Below are 17,464 nucleotides of genomic sequence, written 5' to 3' on the forward strand. Positions count from 1 at the left end.
TTATCACTATCTGGGTCAAAAAACAGAGCAGTGCTGATTCTCCAGAAGTGCCCCCGGTGTCTATCCCAAAGTCAGCGTTCTTCCTTCCTGGACGTAAGCACTAGTCTGATTCCATAGTAGTTGTTTTCACTTTTGTAATCTCTAAACAATAGTTTAATTTTTTCCATTTTGAATTTTATGTAAATAGAATCATACATTGTGAATTTTAAAAATTTTCTTTTTGTCAACATTATGTTTGTAAGATTCATACATGTCCCGGTGTAGCTGTAGTGCAGTAACTTCTACTTGTGTATAGCATTCTGTTACATTACTTCATCACTATCTAATGACCCATTCTATTGTGAGTGGATATTTGAGTTGTTCCCTGGTTTTGGCTTACAAGCAATGAGACTCTGAATATTCTTATGCATGTGTGCTGGACCCAGAGGTAGAACTGCCGAATCCCAAGATGTACCTGTGTTCCACTTGAGTAGATATGATCTCCAAGTTGTACCAACTTGTATTCCCACTAGAAGCAAATAATAGTGAGGGTTGTTCTGTATCCTTTCCAACACGTGATACTGTCAGACTTTACCTTTTTTTTTTTTTTTTTGCCAACAGTGTAGATACATAGTGATCTGTAATTGTAGTTTCAACTTTCCTTTCTCTCCCAGGTTACTAATGGGGTTGAGCACCTTTTCCTGTGTTCACTGACCATTTGAATTTTCTCCTTTGAGAATTGGTCAAGTTTTTTGCTTTTTTTTTCTTAGCCAATTTTTCTATTAAGTAGACTTTTTTTGTGTTGATTTATAAAAATTCTTTATACATCTAGGATAAAAGCCCTTTGTATATCATATGTGCTGCAAAGTGTCTTGGCTTGTCTTTCAAATTTTAATTGCAATTTATCAAATCCTTTATGGATGCTGCTTTATTGAATTGGTTAGTAAATCTTTCCCTAACCTGAAGTAATAAAGCTATTCTCCTATATAAAAATAATCTTTTTAGTTTTGCATTTCCCATTTAGGTCTTTAATCCATTAGAACTGATTTTTATATGGTGTAAGATATGGTTCCAATTTCATTAAAAATATGGATATTCAATTGTCCCAGCACTCCATACTGAAAAGGTTTTCCTTTCACCATCACTGTGCAGTGCCACTGCTGTCATAAACAGGTGTCTGTGTGTGCATGAGTCTGATTCTGAACTCTTTAGTCTGGATCATGAGTTTCTGTATTTATTCTGCCCCACACTACACTGTCTTAATTGCTATATTTTGTAATAGATCTTAGTATCTGATAGAACATGTTCCCCTCCCTCCCAGCCGCCTTCTTCAAGAAAGTCTTGGCTATTCTAGGTTCTTTATATTTCCATGTAAATCCCAGCATCAACTTGTCAAGACCTCCCTTCCCCGAAAACACAAATCTTGTTAGAATTTGAATTGCAGTTGCATCGGATGTATAGATCAATTTGGGAAGAATGCCATCCTTCAAATATTTAATCTTCCAATCCATGAACATTAGGTCAAATTTGTGAAATGGGTTGTTCAAATATTCTATTGTATTACTGCTTTTCCCCCTCAGTCTAATAGTCCTCTCAATTATCAAGTATCCCATTATGATTATGGATTAAATTTTTTTCCTTTTACTTCTGTGAAATTTTCTTTCATATCTTGAGGCTAGGTTAATATGGGAAAATATTTTGTAACATTATACTTTCCCGGTGGATTAAAACTTCTGTCACTATGAAGTGGTCTTCTACCTCTAGTGTTACTCTTGGTATTTTTATGCTACATCATTTTTGTTTATTTATATTTAATCTTTTTGTATCTTATATTTATTTTAGCTATGTCTCTCGTAAACAGTATATGATTGGAATTTTTCCTTATATAAATTGTCTGACATTCTTTGTTTTTTAACTGAAGTACTTACTTACATATAACTACTGACATTCCTTGATGTTTTCTGTTTGTCCCCTGTTATGTGTTTTTCCTTTTCCGTTTCCTTTCTTGTTTCTTGAGGGGTATTTAAAATAAGTTATTCTATTTTTTGCTCTACCTCCGATAGCTTGGAAGTTATACTCTTTGCTTCTGTTATTTTTCTGGCTACCCTAAAAATTTTATCAAGCAATCTTAACTTATCAAAGTCTGAAAGTTAAGCTATGTATTTGCCCTTCTCCTAAACCAAAGGCTTCTGCATTTAGCCGTCTTCCCAAATCACGTACTATTTTTTCATGCATTTTTATTCTATACTGTTTTTTGAAACTCCATGAGCCATTATTATTATTATTATTGTTATTGTTGTTATTATTATTATTATTAGCCAGCTGTTAGTTTTATCCATATATTCCATAAACACTTTCTTTACTCTTCATCTTTCTTGAATCTCAGACCATCCAACTACACAAAGAACATTCTTTAGAATTTCCTTTAGTGAGAAGCTACTAGCGACAAACTGTTTTGCTAGACCATTTCTATTTGGAGCACATTTTCTTAAAAGATACTTTAACTAGGCACAGCCTTCTAGATTGTTATTTTCTTTCAGCACATGGAAGACATTCTGCTGCCTCTGACCTTCATTCTTGCGGTTGGGAGGCTGATTTCTAACTGCTTTCTTTTAAATGTAAACAGAACCTTTTTCTTCCCTCTGCTGATTTTTAGGTTTTCTTTTTGTCTTTGGTGTTTTGCAGTCTCACTATGATGTGTCTAAGATTTTTTTTTAAGTCATCCTGCTTGGGATTCATGGAGATTCTTAAATCTGTAAATTGGTCTCTTTTATCAATTCTGGAAAATAATCATTCATTATCTCTTCAAACACTGCCTCTGCCTGATTATCTTTTCCTCTCCTTCTAGGATTTTGAACAAATACATTTTAGACCCTTCATTCTATTTTCATATTATATACACTTTTATGTATTCCTTACCTTTTTTTTGTCCCCATGGTAAATTTTGATAGTTCTTTTTTGTTTGTTTGTTTTTTTAACTTTTCTTCCAGGTCATCAATTTTCTCTTTAGTTGGGTCTAAACTGCATATAACTCTCATCTTTTAAGTTTTTAATTTCAGTTGTTGCCTTTTTCATTTCTGTAAGGTTCATTTTCTTTTCAAACCTGTTTGTCACTTTATGGGTTTCTGTTCCCTCCATATATATCTTTAAACTAATCTTCTGCTTTCATAAATAGAGTTAGATTACTTCAGTTTTTAAAGGCTTTGTAGGTCTTTTCTTATCAGATACATATTCTCTGGGTTTTCAGCTGTGGTGTTGAGATTACTTGTGTTTTTAATTATTTTTCACTGTGTGCTGGTAATTAAATTTGAAAGGTAATTTGTAGGAGTAATTTGAGGTTTGGATAAGTGACCTTCCTTCAGACAGAATTTGGATTTGATTCTGTCAGTCACCTCAGTTCACTGTCACCCCTTAAATTCTTTGTCACCCAAAAGAAACAAAACTGGTCTCAGAAACTTAATTTCTAGGGATCTATTCTGAGGAGCTATACTTACATAAAAATGAATTTATTCACAAAGATATTCAAAGCAATGTTAGCATAGCAAAACGATTAATAACCTTTATGTCCAATACCAGTGGAATGGTTAAATAAACCAGATGAAAAAGCACATAGATACTAAAATGATGTTAATGTAAGCTATATTATATCATGGAAAAATTCTTGATAATTAAGTTAAAAAGAGATAAAAATTACAAATATAATATAATTCCAAGTGTGTTAACAAAAACCTGTGCTTAAAAACTCTAGAACAGTGCTCTCTAATGGAACTTTTATTACCATAACATTTTTCTATATCTGCCCTGCAATATGGTTGCCATTAGTCAAACTGTTAAGCATTTGAAATGTGACTAGTGTGACTGAAGAATTACATTTGAATTTTAATTATTTTAAATTTAGATAGCCATGTGGAGTATTTGCTACCATACTTGGCAGTGCAGATCTAGGTAATATTGAAATATTAATAAATATTAATAATGATTTTTGGGATGTGGGTGAGACTTCTAGTGATTTTCTCCCATTCTTTTTAGTTTTTAAAGGCTTCCAAATTTCCTTACTATACAGCTATCACATTTTTAAGTAAAAAACTTTAACTAAAATAAACCTTCATAAAATGTATGTAAAGCATTATTATAAAGTATAGTAGAAGTTAAAAGGCCAAGTCTGTACCAGTTCTTTTTGACAAATAGCTAAATGTGTCATGTAGCCAAGCTGCCTTACTCATCATGATAGCTTTTATACGTTTAGGTCAAACTGATTTTTGAAGAGTAGCGTATTAAAAATTACAAGCTAATTACCTTTCCACATGCTATCCTAGAATCACAACAAAAAATGGATATATTTTTTTTGTCTAGTTGAAAATGAGATGGTTCTTCCTCATCTGACTCCTTTTCTGGAATATCCATGGAAAGTTGATAAGAAATTGTTTTAAAGTGCTTTGTATCTAATGGGAAAAGAATCACATGAAAGTACATATGTTTTACATTTTCCAAAACCACTCTCCTAAAATGAAATTTCAAACTCTCTTACAAATGCATTGATTCATCTGACATTTTTTTAATGGGAGAAAAATGAGAACCTTCATTAAATTAAATTGAGGGCTCTCTTTTGTTAAAAAAAGAGAACATTCCTTTGCCGACAGAACAAAAATGATGATTTCCATTCCATTCTGGCCTTAGTTTTCATAGGAAACAGTTGAATACAAAGGAACTCTACACTAGGGATTTAATTTAAAAATACACACACACAATATATCTATCTTCTCTAAGTATCTTTTCAATAGCTCTGAGTGGTAGAGGAGGAGCCCGCTGCTTAGAAAGATTAAATAATTGGGCAGCCTCTAAGGAGAAAAGCAGGAGTATAAATCCAGAACGTCTGATGCTAAAATCGGGGCTCCTTCAATACTACCAGCATGACGGCTTTACTGGCCAGCCGACTGACAGGGCCGGGCCATCTGTAAGACAGGAATCTGATTTGTTTTTGGCAGATTTTCCACATCCCAGCTTGAAGACAAAAATGGAGTGTGTGCTGGATAAAACAAGAGACGGTGAACTCAGAAGCTCTTTACAGCTGTCTGTGAAGGGCTCTATGAATGTTGCTAATTTATTTCAATCAGTAATGACAGTGAGTTGAACACTTAAAAATTTCAGCCAGATTTTCTGAGCCATTTCAACCAATGCATTGACTGAAGTGAAATTTTAAATATTGTTTTTTAAATGTGCCAGTTTTAGCTCTTGATCAAGCATATGAGCTTTCTGAGGTATAACTGTATATAACATGTGCGTCAATGAACTTACCTTCTTCGGAGAAACTAGTCTGTTGTTTTAATACTGCATGGTGTTTGGCCATTTGTCGCTCCTGTTTTCTACAAAATCAAAAAATATGCATAAATCGGAAATGTGTTTGAAGCTTAAAACAGTATACTATAAATTTTTACTGTTCAAATACCATTTCTTACTATTTTTATGTTATTACTTATAAATCCAGTCATTTAATCAGTGTGCGTATTTTTCTACTCTGTTTAGTGGACAGATTTCTCTAATGTGGGAATTCTGAATTGCCCTGGGAATTTGGGATTGGTAAATTTCTGCTGTAAGTCAGTGTGTTCACTGAGTTTCTGAAAGCTTCTGACTTTCATCACATCCACCAGAAACTGTAACAGGTTTGCTTTGACCAATTCTTACTTCTTCACTGGGAACACATCTTCAAAATTTATCTATTTTGAGAAAGCAAGGTTCATTTTACAAAAAGCTCTCTAATTAAGTGGGACAAAAAGCTCTTTAATTAAATGGGCCTCTCTGAGTTCAATATCAAAGGCTCAGCATTACCTCCACAAAGCTTTTTCCTTTGCTTTGAGTCTGTCGACTTCACTGCCGTGGGCGGCATGCGGGTCAATACAGATTAATTCAGCTTTAGAGGTTTGGATTTTTTGTTTTTCCTCTGAGATGTAGTCCATCAGATTTTGGAAATAACTACAACAAGAGGTCTGAAAAACAAAGAGGTCATTTTCATCTTACCAGTACTGGATGAAGATAATTACAGGAGGGAAAAAAACCAAAAATTGGCTAATGGGGTTTTAGATAACAGTCTATTGTAACATTTTTTGGTAACAGCTTTATTGAGATATAATTCACATACCATACAATTCATTTAAAGTGTACAATTCAATGGTTTTTAGTATATTCACTGAATTGTGCAACCATCACAAGAATCAATTTTAGAACATGAAACCTGTATCCATTAACAGTTCCTCCCTGTCTTCCTCTCCTCTCTGCCCCTGGCAACCACTCACCTCCTTTCTGTCTCTATAAATTCGACTATTCTGTACAGTTCATGTAAATGGAATCATATGACATGTGGTTCTTCTTTCACTTAGCATAATGTTTTCAAGCATAATGTTTTCATTTATACTGTAGCATGTATAAGCACTTCATTCCTTTTTATGGCTGAGTAATAGTTCATTGTGTGGACCCTTCCCATTTATCTGTGGATGAACATCTGGGTGTTTTCACCTTTTGCCTGTTATAAATCATGCTGTGAACATTTGTGTACCAGTTTCTGTGTGGACATATGTTGTCAATTTTCTTGGGTATTTATAATACCTAGGTTATTGTTATTGTTGCATTATATGGTAACTGTGTGTTAAACTTTTCAAGGAACTGCCAGACTGTTTTCCAAAGCGGCTGCGTCATTTTCTGTTCCCCTTCAGCGGTGTATGAGGGTTCCAGTTTCTCTGTGTCCTTGCTAACACTTGTTATTATCTGTCTTTTTGGTTCTAGCCATCCGAGTGGGTGTGAAGTGGGATACCATTGTGCAGTCCCCTGACCACTAACACATAACCCTTTTCAGGATGGCAACACGGGGAAAGATGCAAAGAAAATACCACATCTATTTAAAAGCAGGGTTTAAAAATGACACTGTTTTCTCAGTAAACCTGCTTTAGAACTTACATGTTCTACTAGTTCAGAGCTATTGTAGTCAGAGGAAACATCCACACTGGAAAGAAATGTTCTTAGGTCGCTCCCGCAGAATTCACACTTGGGTGATATCTCCTCCTCTTCTTCCTTCAGAGAGGAGAAAAAAAAAAATGAAGACATGCCCACAAGGCGGCCCAGAACCTCTCAGAGCAGTAGCAGCCAGGGCCCTGGGCAGAACCAGCGAGTGTCCGGTCCAATGACAGTGGGGTGAGGGCGGTACGGACCTACCTGAGAACTCTTGTCAGCTCATGAGGGCTCCCAGAAGCAGTCGGGAGGGAGCTTTCAGGGGCTGAGGTCCTCTGCTAGAAGGCAGCAGACCAGCAAGATCTGTATATTCCAGTGATAAGACATCACTTCTAGTCAAGGGCTGGTAAGGACTGAGGAGGCCGAGGTGGTTTGGGGGCCCCTCTCCGGTGCAGCTCACCAGGGCCCCGCTGAGCCCCTAGGAGCTGTGTGAGTCCTTGGGCTGCCTCCTTGGTGTAAGAAGAATGTCGCAGAAATGACTTCACTGTTGACATCAGGGTCCCTTGTTGAGGGGGATGTACAGTGTGTGACCAGATGTGGGAGACAGAGGACAACACATACTTGACTTTGTGTAAATGGTCTCAGGTGTTTGAATACCATATACTCTTTCAAGAAGTGTCAGATAAGAAACAGTCGTGACATGACTATGTTGGCACTATTTACAATGGTCCACTTTCTAAAATAAACTAGAGTCCTTTCTCAAGGGAGGCCCAGCTGAGTCACTGAATTCTCCTGGCTGTGCTGTGAGGGTAATCCAGGAGGGGGAAGGGAAGCCGAGGGAAGCAAGAGGAGATGGGGCGTGAGGGGCATAGGTGACTCAGTGCGGGGTGGATGCACCACGGCCCTGTTAGTGATCTGAGGTCATGGCTGTGACTGCGGAGGCTCCTGGGCAGGTGAGCAGCCAAGCCTCGGCACAGGCCTCCAGGAGAAGATCCAGGACATGACTTGCAGGTCATGAAATTACCAGGGCATCTATATTGCCATGGAAACCATTATCTGGGACTGGCAAAATGGCCACCTGGGGCCAAAGGGTGACTGAGATGGCCAGGAACCCCAGAGTAATGTCCAATATCTTTAGGTCATTGAAACCACCCAGTAATAAGTACTGCACATTGCTGCAAACGGAACCCTTAGGGAGGAAAGCCTTGTAATACAGGGATGGTGGGGATGAATCTAGGATCTACCAAATGATAGAGCGGGCACACAGAGCTTGGCAGTGCCTGGCCAGCCATAGCCTGTCCCACACCAGCGTCTTGGTGGTGAACTCCGCCCGTGGTCCCTTTACCCCATCACACGGGGCAAAGCCAGTGGAGATGCTTCAAAAAATCACTAGTGGGGCTGGAATCTGCACCTTAAGAGGACGTGGCTGCTGCCACCCCTGAACTTGACCAGTGTCAAGGCCCATCTCAGAAGACCTGAAAGGTCTGTCCAGGATGCGGGCGGCGTCAGCCCTGCCCAGGGGCCAGTGCAGGGACAACTCAGGGCAAGAAAGGCTACAAGGCCCGTCTCTGAGTGTCAGGGGAAGAAAGCTCAAGGAACTTTCTGGATATAAGCCTCTGTGCTTCAGAAAAAGGAAGGTGTTGTGTTTGAAGAAAGAATTTCAGCCTGCAGTCTGGAAGGTGACTATAAAATTTAGAATCCTGGGCAAATATGAACAGTAAATGCTGACTCATCACATGATAAGATGTATTTAATGTGTCACCACATGTTATAATTGCATAGTTCAGTGTGCTGCACAAAATGGCAATGAACAGCAACCACCTCGGGGCACCCCCACAGCATTCCCGTCAACTCCTGCACACACGTCTGTGACACCCTGCCTCGAATGATTGGTGTCTGTTATTTTCAGTGAAGAAGCCTGCACCTGTAGGGGACCCCAGAGAGTAATCAAGGAGGTTTCCACCTAGGGGGTGTGCAGCTCTCTGCACATGGCCATGCCGTCCAAGTTTGGATGTAATCATACCACCGGTCAGTCCCTCGCCCTGCTGGAGAAGTAGGGCAATGTGCATCCTGTTGGAATGACTAAGGTGACCCCTCCCTCGCCCATGGAATGCAGATGTCAGTTGGTCACTTAGTGTGATCAGATACAGCTAATGTTCATGTACGTGTCCAGGCTTTATGGCCACTCTTATGGGTTGAATTCCTAACCCCTGAAACTTGTGGCCTTATTAGAAAGGGGTCTCTGCAGATGTAAGATGAGGTCAAGAGGGCAGGCACTAATCCACCACTAATGTGGTGTTGCTGGGGCAGAGGGACATTTGGGCACAGACACACTGAGCCTGCTGGGACAACCGAGGCAGAGGCCCGAATGACTCAGATGCAAGCCAAGGAAGCCAGGGATTGCCGGCTGCTGCCGGACGCCTGGGAGAGGCAAGGAGGATCTCTTCCCTCTAGGCTGGACTTGCTAACACCTTGATGTTGGACTTCTAGCCTTTGGAACTGTGAGACAATACTTTCCTATCACTGTAAGCCACCTAGCTTGTGGTACTTTGTCACAGCAGCCCTAGGAAATGGATACAGCCACCCTGTGTAAGGGCCATTCCATGTACATGAGCTCTTTGGCTTTTTGGGGGTGGTGGGGGGGGGAGATAATTAGGTTTATTTATTTATCATCATTTTTCAATGGTGTACTGGGGATTGAACCCATGACCTCATGCATGCTAAGCCTGTGCTCTATACCCACCCCTTATGCCTTTTTTAAAAAAATATGTTCACTGTCTTTTGTACAATTCATCATGTAACTTTTTACCATTAATTACAGTAAAAATGTAAAAAATAATAATATGAATGAAAATCACCTTGAACTTAATGCCTAAATTGGAATTCTCTTGTTTGAATGTCAAAATGGATGGTGGCCCGATGCTGGGTAATGTTCTCAGAGAAGGCTCAAAGAGTTTTATGAAGTCTTCCTTAAACTAAATTTAAGAGAGAGAGAAAGAAAAAAAATTGAAGACTGAATAAGTGATTTTTACTGTGAGTACAGTGTACTAGTTGGACTGATAAATATTTCTTACCTCCAGCTCACATAAAATACTTAGTTTTGGCTCTTCTGGATTAATTACCCATTTTGCTGAAGAAAAAAAGGATAGATTTAGAAGGAAAGTTTAAAACTGTTGTGCAGTGTGTTCCATTTTCTCTAGTTTGAAGATCCTAGCCCATCTCTCTCTCTTACAGACACATGCACGCACACAGTCTAAATGCCCTGAAGCCCTACCTTCACCACCTTCTTGTACGTATTCTGAGGGAAGCTCTTTTCTAAAGGGGCTGGGCACCATCCAAGTTAAGGCTGGTTCCCTCAGGGCAGGTTGCTGTTGCTAGCAGAGGGGATGACGCCAGACATCCAGTTACCTCTTAACTTAGAAGCTAGATTTTCAGGTTCATCTTCCTTCTTCACAGAGGGCATTTCCTTCTCTGCAAAAAGAGTGTACATTTGTCATCACTCCTGACAAAGGAGGAAAGGAGCTTAATATAAAAGAATATATGCCTCTGGGAAAAATAAGTGACCTTATTGTGTTTGTTTTATTTTTTAATTTTTTTTGTTGCCCCAAATAGCATTTTATCAACAGTAAGTAACAAACAGAGGAGACTCACCACTAATGTAGCCCATTAAGAGATGTTTCCTTGCTGCTTTCTAGCCTTAGGATACTACACGAATGCGTATTTTACTTGATTATAATCATGGTTTGCAGACCTTCTAGTTTTCTGCCTTTTAAAAGTACTATTCTATCTAGTTTATGACTATTACTCTGTAAAATATTTTTCAGGGAGAAGAATGCTGGAGCAGGGGTTGGCAGGGTCCAGTTTAAGACAGTGAACTAAACCATCTGGGTAATTCCCTCTGCAGATTCCAGGGCAATACTGGAAATGGGGAAGACAGTCATCAACACACAAGCCACTTTGAGTAAATGTCCATCTAGAAGGTTAGACGCACAGGACTGGAATGATGCAAATCCAATCAGAACCACCTACAGCAGGCCAGGGGTAAGGGAAGGGGCAGACCCGCAGAGCCAGGGCTGGCGCTGGAGAAAGAAATGGGCTTCAGAAGATGACACACTTCCTATGTGAAGCAGCATCTGAAGAAATTTAAAATCATTTTAGGGATTTTGTCAGACAGAGATGCCAGCACAGGTATAAAAAATAAAGAATGAACAATGATTTTCATGAAGGCATCGTTCGTTATAGGGAAGAGGTCAAGACACCAAACCAAACCAAACAGCCCTGAAACATCTAACAATCAGATGTATTTCATACGTCACTGTAACTGTATGTATATAAGGGGATACTGTGCAGTCATTTCAAAGAATTAGATCAATCTTTGCTGACGTGGATACTCTGCTAAGTAAAAAATTCGAAGAAGAGATAAAACTGCTGTTATTCACAGGAAATGTAGTTATCTAGTAGACTTTCAACTGATAAACTATTAGAATAGGAAAGTTCAGTAATGGGGGTCAGAGACAAGATTAATACACTGAAATTAACAGTATTCCTATACACTAACAATAACCAAGTAGGAAATACAGGAAAAAAGATTCCAGTTGTTACATCAATAAAAAACTATAAAATACCTATGAATAAACTAATGAGAGTTGCATATGAGTCCTATATGAAAAAAGCACATAAAAGATAATCTGAAAAATGTGAAAAGGTACACCAGGTTCCTGCTGTCAAAGTAATCAAACGGGGAGGCCCTTAGATGAGGTGGCCCTAATGCCTCGGTAGCCAAATTGGAAGCAAGGCAGAACCAAAGCCAGAGTCAGTTCCTCAAGGTTGAGGACAGCCAATCACAAACAGCCAACTGGGCTTTCCCCAAGCAATACATCCTTGAGCAATAGCCAATCAAATGCTTTCCCTACTTTGCCCCCTTGTCTTCTCTATGAAAACCTCTCCTTAGCTCTTGTCTGTGGAGTGCTCCTAACCACTTCTGGTTTGTTGCTGCCCAGCTCCAATCCATGTCTGCTCGAATGAACACTTAAACATTTGAAAATGTCTCATTCCACCTTTTAACGCTGCAAAGCAAGACCAAAGCCTCAACTTGTCAAATCCCACTGAAAAACTGTGTCACAATTATACTGACTATATAGGTTCATTTGGGAATAATTAAAATCTTCTTAATATTATGTTTAATATTATGGTAATATTTAATATTAATTGTACATCTTATGTTTAATTTTTATGTTAGATCACTTCACTCCTCTGTGGGAATGCTCCAGTGACTTCCCATTTCATTTCCATTGAATAGGATTTGGCCCTCATTGTCTCTCTGACCTTATCCCCTAGGAGTCACCTCCTTATTTACTCCACTGCAGCCACACTGGCTGCCACCTTGTTCTAGAAGGAAGCACTTGCTCTTCCCTGTGCCTGGAACACTCTTCCACCAGAGATGATCATGGCTCTCTCGCCTCCTTGAGGTCTTTACTCAAGTATTTCAGCTTCTCAGTGAGGATTTCCCTGAGTGTCCCATGTAAGCTTGTACCCATCTGCCCAGCATTTTCCATCCCTCTCCCTGTTTTATTTTCCCCCTTAGCACTTACATCATCTAATGTTTTATATATTTACTTCTTTGTGTGTTATTTATCTCACTGTCACTTCCACCTCCCACACTTTTTATGGAAGATCACTGAAATGGGGGTTTGTCTGCTTTGTTCATTGCCGTTTCCCTAGAACAGGAAGCTGACCTATGACAGGTGCTTGGCATGTGGTGTGTGCTCAGGAAACATCTGATGAATAAGTGACATAACATAAAACAAATATTAAAGGTGAAAGGAAGGGCTATTCATAATGATTACCTCTGAGGAATATATTGGGATCAGTTAAGATTTTAATGTTTACGTTATATTTTTCTTTTAAAATAATTTTTATTTTATTTTTTAAAGGAATGTTTTTTCTCTTTTGGAGGGGGCAGGTAATTAGTTTTAGTTATTCATTTACTTTTTTTTAATGGGTGTCCTGGGGATTGAACCCAGAACCTCATGCATGCTAAGCATGAACTCTACCACTGAGCTATACCCACCCCCGATGGCAGATTACTTCTTGATGTGAACACAAATGCTACCATTTATTAAAGTCTCAGTGCCAAGGAATTTAAATATTAAGTCTTATTTTGATCTTTGTAACAGCCCTGTGACAGAAGGATTATTATGGCAACAGATGAAGAAACAGAGGCAATGAGGTTAAGTGACTTGTCCAATGGTCACAGTGTTAGTTTGTGTCGGGACTGGGACTCAAACCTAGCTCTGATGGCTGCCTACACCAGGGCTCTTTCCAATGTGCAATCCCATCTCCCAAACCAAACTACTCACGCAGCTGCTCTGTGCTATACAATTCTTGAAGCCAACTTTCTTCTGTTTGTACTGACATTGGGTTTTTTAGATACAAACTGTGACGGGTAGTCCTGAAATTTAGAGAAGATGTTAGTTTTTGGTATACCTATATAGTTGTTAGCGGTTCTTCTAATTATAGTACATTTGACAATCAAATGACAGATGTTCATAGAAGATCCTGATTTCTTTTTTCTTTAAAATATTTTCTTCCATTCTTACGTCTTCAGTAAAATCAGGCACAATGTGTTTGTGTCACATCTGTTCTTTGCATAATACTCCTTTTTTAAATCTTGGAGACTCCAAATACCATTATTATTTCCCTCAGGGAGTAAATTACTACCCCTCTGTGTATGTGTGTTGGTGGTGGTGGTGATGATGGTATGTATGTTTAAACAGTTACTTGAATTTAAATTAGAACATATTGTTCACTTAAAAATAGCTTTATAATAATCCAAGCTTTTTTTTAAAGGGCTGAAGTTAAATGCATTGTAATTAAGCAACCTGTATTTTTTCTGCAAGTAGTTTAATCAGTTATTTGAGTTACTGTGGACATGACAAGAAGCAGGAATGTATTGACTTTTACTAGCTAAAATGACTATTACTGGTAACAAGTGAATAACTAATGCTTTTCAAGTGCCTTTGCCTCTTTGAATTTTAATTTTTTTGCCACAATTTGCTGGCTCTTCTAAAATGATCAAACACAAATTTTCCAAATAATGGAGTCACCTTGAGGATTGTTACTTTTTCACCTTTCTCAGTTCTCTTATGTCTCTACCTTACGTTTTTGATGCTTTGTTCCCTGGCACATTGTGTGTTTTGTAGGGTGTTTTAATTCTGAAATGGCTGTGTCCTGTAATGGGTGGAGAACTCCTCTGCATAAGCCACTTGAGCAAGGGTTGGGGGGAGTCCTGTTTCTCTGACCTCCCAGGGCAACAAGTTATGGGACCAAGAGTAAAGGAACACTGAAGATCAGTCCCTAGACAACATTTTACGTTTGAGTCTTTTCCCAATTCAATGGGTAACAAAATCAATACATTACTCATCTAGGTCTCTTTGCCTTCCTTAAACCAACACCATAGATTGTTTCTGAAATTCTATGTAAAAACAGCAGATAACTGAGGATAAGAACAAAATTAACATTTACGGAGAACTTACTGTGTAGTAGTAGATACAATAGTAGATACATGTGCTTTACCCACATTATTTCATTTATCTTTACAAAGATGAATCGAGGTGGGAATTAGTATTTCCTTCCCACAGACAAGGAAACTGGGGCTCTAGGGACCTCTTTCAAAATCAGGCATGGCTGATGCAGAAGGGCCCAGGCCTGTTTGATTCCAAAACCTGTGTTTTCTTTGCATTCATCTGCCTCCTAAAGTTTGCCCCATTTTTAATCAAAACAGTAATGGGGCAGTTAAAGGTAGAGGTTGAGCCAACATTGGTTGCATTTTTATGACTTTTTAGGAGAGATTTTCTTAAAAATAGAATCTCACCAAATTCACCAGTGAATGGTTTGAAATATAAAAGAAGTATCTTAGGAATATTTATGAGGAGAAATTAAGAATTTGATCTAGGAAAGAGAAGTTCCCATGTAATAGGAAGTCCAGGTCAAGATGGCACCTGAGCACATAATTCTCCCCTTCCTTTCCAAGATCTTACTAAGAAACACTTAAACATGCACAAACAGTAGCCCTGGAAAACAAGAAAGGGCTCATCAGTAGACAAGTAATACTGAAGACGGCCTTAAAAGGAAGAAAATAAGTGGCCTCAGGCTGATGGAAAACGAGAGCAGAGACCACCAGAGCTCAAATAAGAGAGATAATAAGTGAAGTTCTCCCCAAGGGAACTTCGGAGGAGCTCCTAGCCTAGACAAGACCAAATGCAGAGAGAAGGAGGCCGCAGACTGTCATCAGAGTAGTTCAAGGAGTGAACATGGAACAGCTGGCGTTGGCAGCAGTTGTTTTTATTTCCAGATGAAACCCACAGAACTATTTTCTAAAAAGAGTGGGCAGCCTTTCTGGGGAGGTTTTAGGTCTGAAAGAGCAGCAGATGAGGGGCTCAGAACCGGCCCAACAGGCTTGAGTGAGAAAGGAGAAAGGGGCAGTCCACCAGGAAAGAAATGCATAAGGAACTCCAACCGCACAGTAAAGCGTCCGCAGGCTGACTCTAGCAGTAGCGCGGGTTTTCTGCTTGCGGTGCCTCTGCCAACGCCCCCGCCCCGGAAGCCGCCGTGACGCGCCCCGCACACCCCCCCACGCAGGACTCACGGACCACCCTCCCCTGCCAGCCCTTTAGGAAACGGAACTGCTTAGCTGCAGAGGGTCCCCGTGTTAGCTACCTACCAGTCATTTATCGATAAATACAAATGGATGACCAAGGATTACCAGTGACTTAAAGACAATCAGTAGCACGGAGAAGGGGCAAGATAAACAGAACAACTGGTCCTGAAAGAAAAAAGAAGAAATTCAAAGAACAAAGGAGAACTTAAGTATAGGAGTACCCTCTAAAAAATTTAAACAGTAAAAGAGTACCCCAAAAGAGATTTTAAAACACGTACACACGCAACTATTTTGAACAGCAATAATCAGAGAATAAGAACAGGTTCTTGGAAATTCCAAGTATGAACCCCCAAATTAAAAATTCTGTACAAAGCCTGCAGAGTAGCATGTAAACACCAAAAATCTTGAAGATATACAGGCGGTCCAACAGCTATCCAGTAGGCGTTCCGAAGAAAAGAATAGAGACAATGAAAGGGAGGAAATAGTGAAGTATCAGAAGGGTTTGAGAAGCAGACTGATCAGTCGTACTGGATACTAGAAGGCAACGAAGCAGTCTTCAGAGTTCTGCCGGAAAATGGTTTTAAACCTATTCCTTTATGCCAGGTTATATTATTAATAAAATCTGACGGCAAAAGGAAGAAATGTCAAGACAGGTAAGAACTCAGAAATTGAATACCCATGAGATTGATATGAAATAATAACCTGAGGAGTTTCAAAAGCAAAAAGAAAAGGAATAAAAGAAAGAAAGAAATATGGAAATCAAGAAAGCATGGCCAAACTGAGAGTTGAAAAGTTCTTTTAGGAACCAAATTTTACAGACATAGAATTTCATTTTCTTGTGTTTGAATGTAGTCACTTTGGTTCTTAGCATAAAATTATGAGTATTGGTTATTGGCTTTCAATTTTTAGATTCAATCTGTACACAAAGCACTAAGCTAATTATAATTACAAAACATACCAACATAATAAAACTGGGCAAAGTAATATGTCTTTACATGAATATATATTATACATTTTAATGAAGTTTGTTATACAATTTGTTGTTAATTGGGAGAGAAAAGGGGAGAGGAGAGAGAAAAGGAAGTAAATAGAAAGGCATTAAGGTGTTAATTTTTCAAAACAGAGTTAACAGTCACAAAAATTCATGAATCAAGAAGTAGAGGTTTAAATACTTTAAAGTCCTAAGGTTAGAAAAACTAAAAATAATCTACCTACCAAAACTGAAGAGGAGGGAAGTAGAATCAGTTACATTGATTAGCTTTCATGATGGGAAGTCAACAGTTACGTCAAAATAAATCAAGGAATGACAATATGCTATTTACATTATACTAGAAACAAAATAGTTAATGGTGTGTTAACTGGAGTGAGTGGGAGTAGGGAGTGGAAAAGGGAAAGGAGATTTTAAATTTTATACCTTTGTATTCTTTAATGTTTTAACCATCTATATAATCTTTTATTAAAATGTTGAATTAAAAGGATAAATAAAAACACATGAGTGGGACAGAACAATTCTCCTTCTGCCTAAAAATTGCTTATAAAAGCAAAACTTAGGTGAATAATAACATGACATTGTGGGCTCATATTTGGCGTGAGATTTCAGGGAAGATTTATAAAGATGTTCCAAAAGGTGTTTCTCTCGTGTCTTCCTATTATGGTGAAAAGTGCTTGAAGGCTAATAGCAGTAAGAACAAGAACAAGAAAAGATCGTACTGTCCATTCTCCTCCACAGGTGTGCCTGATCACTCTTGAATTTAGCCAATAGAGACTTAACATCCTAAGGTTCATAGCACTTACATAGCATAGCGTTATGATATGTTATACTAATCAGTAGACATGTCATCTCTCCAGGTAGGAATTAAGCCAGAGATGGGCAGGGACTCTATCTCC

General features: G+C 38.7%; 1 protein-coding gene across 2 annotated transcripts in view; it reads right to left on the reverse strand.

Moving 5' to 3' along the window:
* The window catches only part of ERICH6 (glutamate rich 6), a 31,356-nt gene that overhangs the window by 12,472 nt on the left and 1,420 nt on the right, over window positions 1-17,464 (reverse strand). For both annotated transcript variants that reach the window (XM_031678895.2, XM_072959011.1), the window contains exons 3-10: window positions 13,278-13,369; window positions 10,327-10,389; window positions 9,993-10,048; window positions 9,777-9,893; window positions 6,928-7,041; window positions 5,806-5,963; window positions 5,275-5,342; window positions 4,276-4,421 (exon numbers count right to left, since the gene is read on the reverse strand). In XM_031678895.2, coding sequence (XP_031534755.2) covers window positions 4,276-4,421; window positions 5,275-5,342; window positions 5,806-5,963; window positions 6,928-7,041; window positions 9,777-9,893; window positions 9,993-10,048; window positions 10,327-10,389; window positions 13,278-13,369 — 814 coding nt within the window. The remainder of the gene's footprint in view (window positions 1-4,275; window positions 4,422-5,274; window positions 5,343-5,805; window positions 5,964-6,927; window positions 7,042-9,776; window positions 9,894-9,992; window positions 10,049-10,326; window positions 10,390-13,277; window positions 13,370-17,464) is intronic.

This window comes from Vicugna pacos, chromosome 1 (genome assembly GCF_048564905.1).
Source record: "Vicugna pacos chromosome 1, VicPac4, whole genome shotgun sequence".
Classification (NCBI taxonomy): Eukaryota; Metazoa; Chordata; class Mammalia; order Artiodactyla; family Camelidae; genus Vicugna; species Vicugna pacos.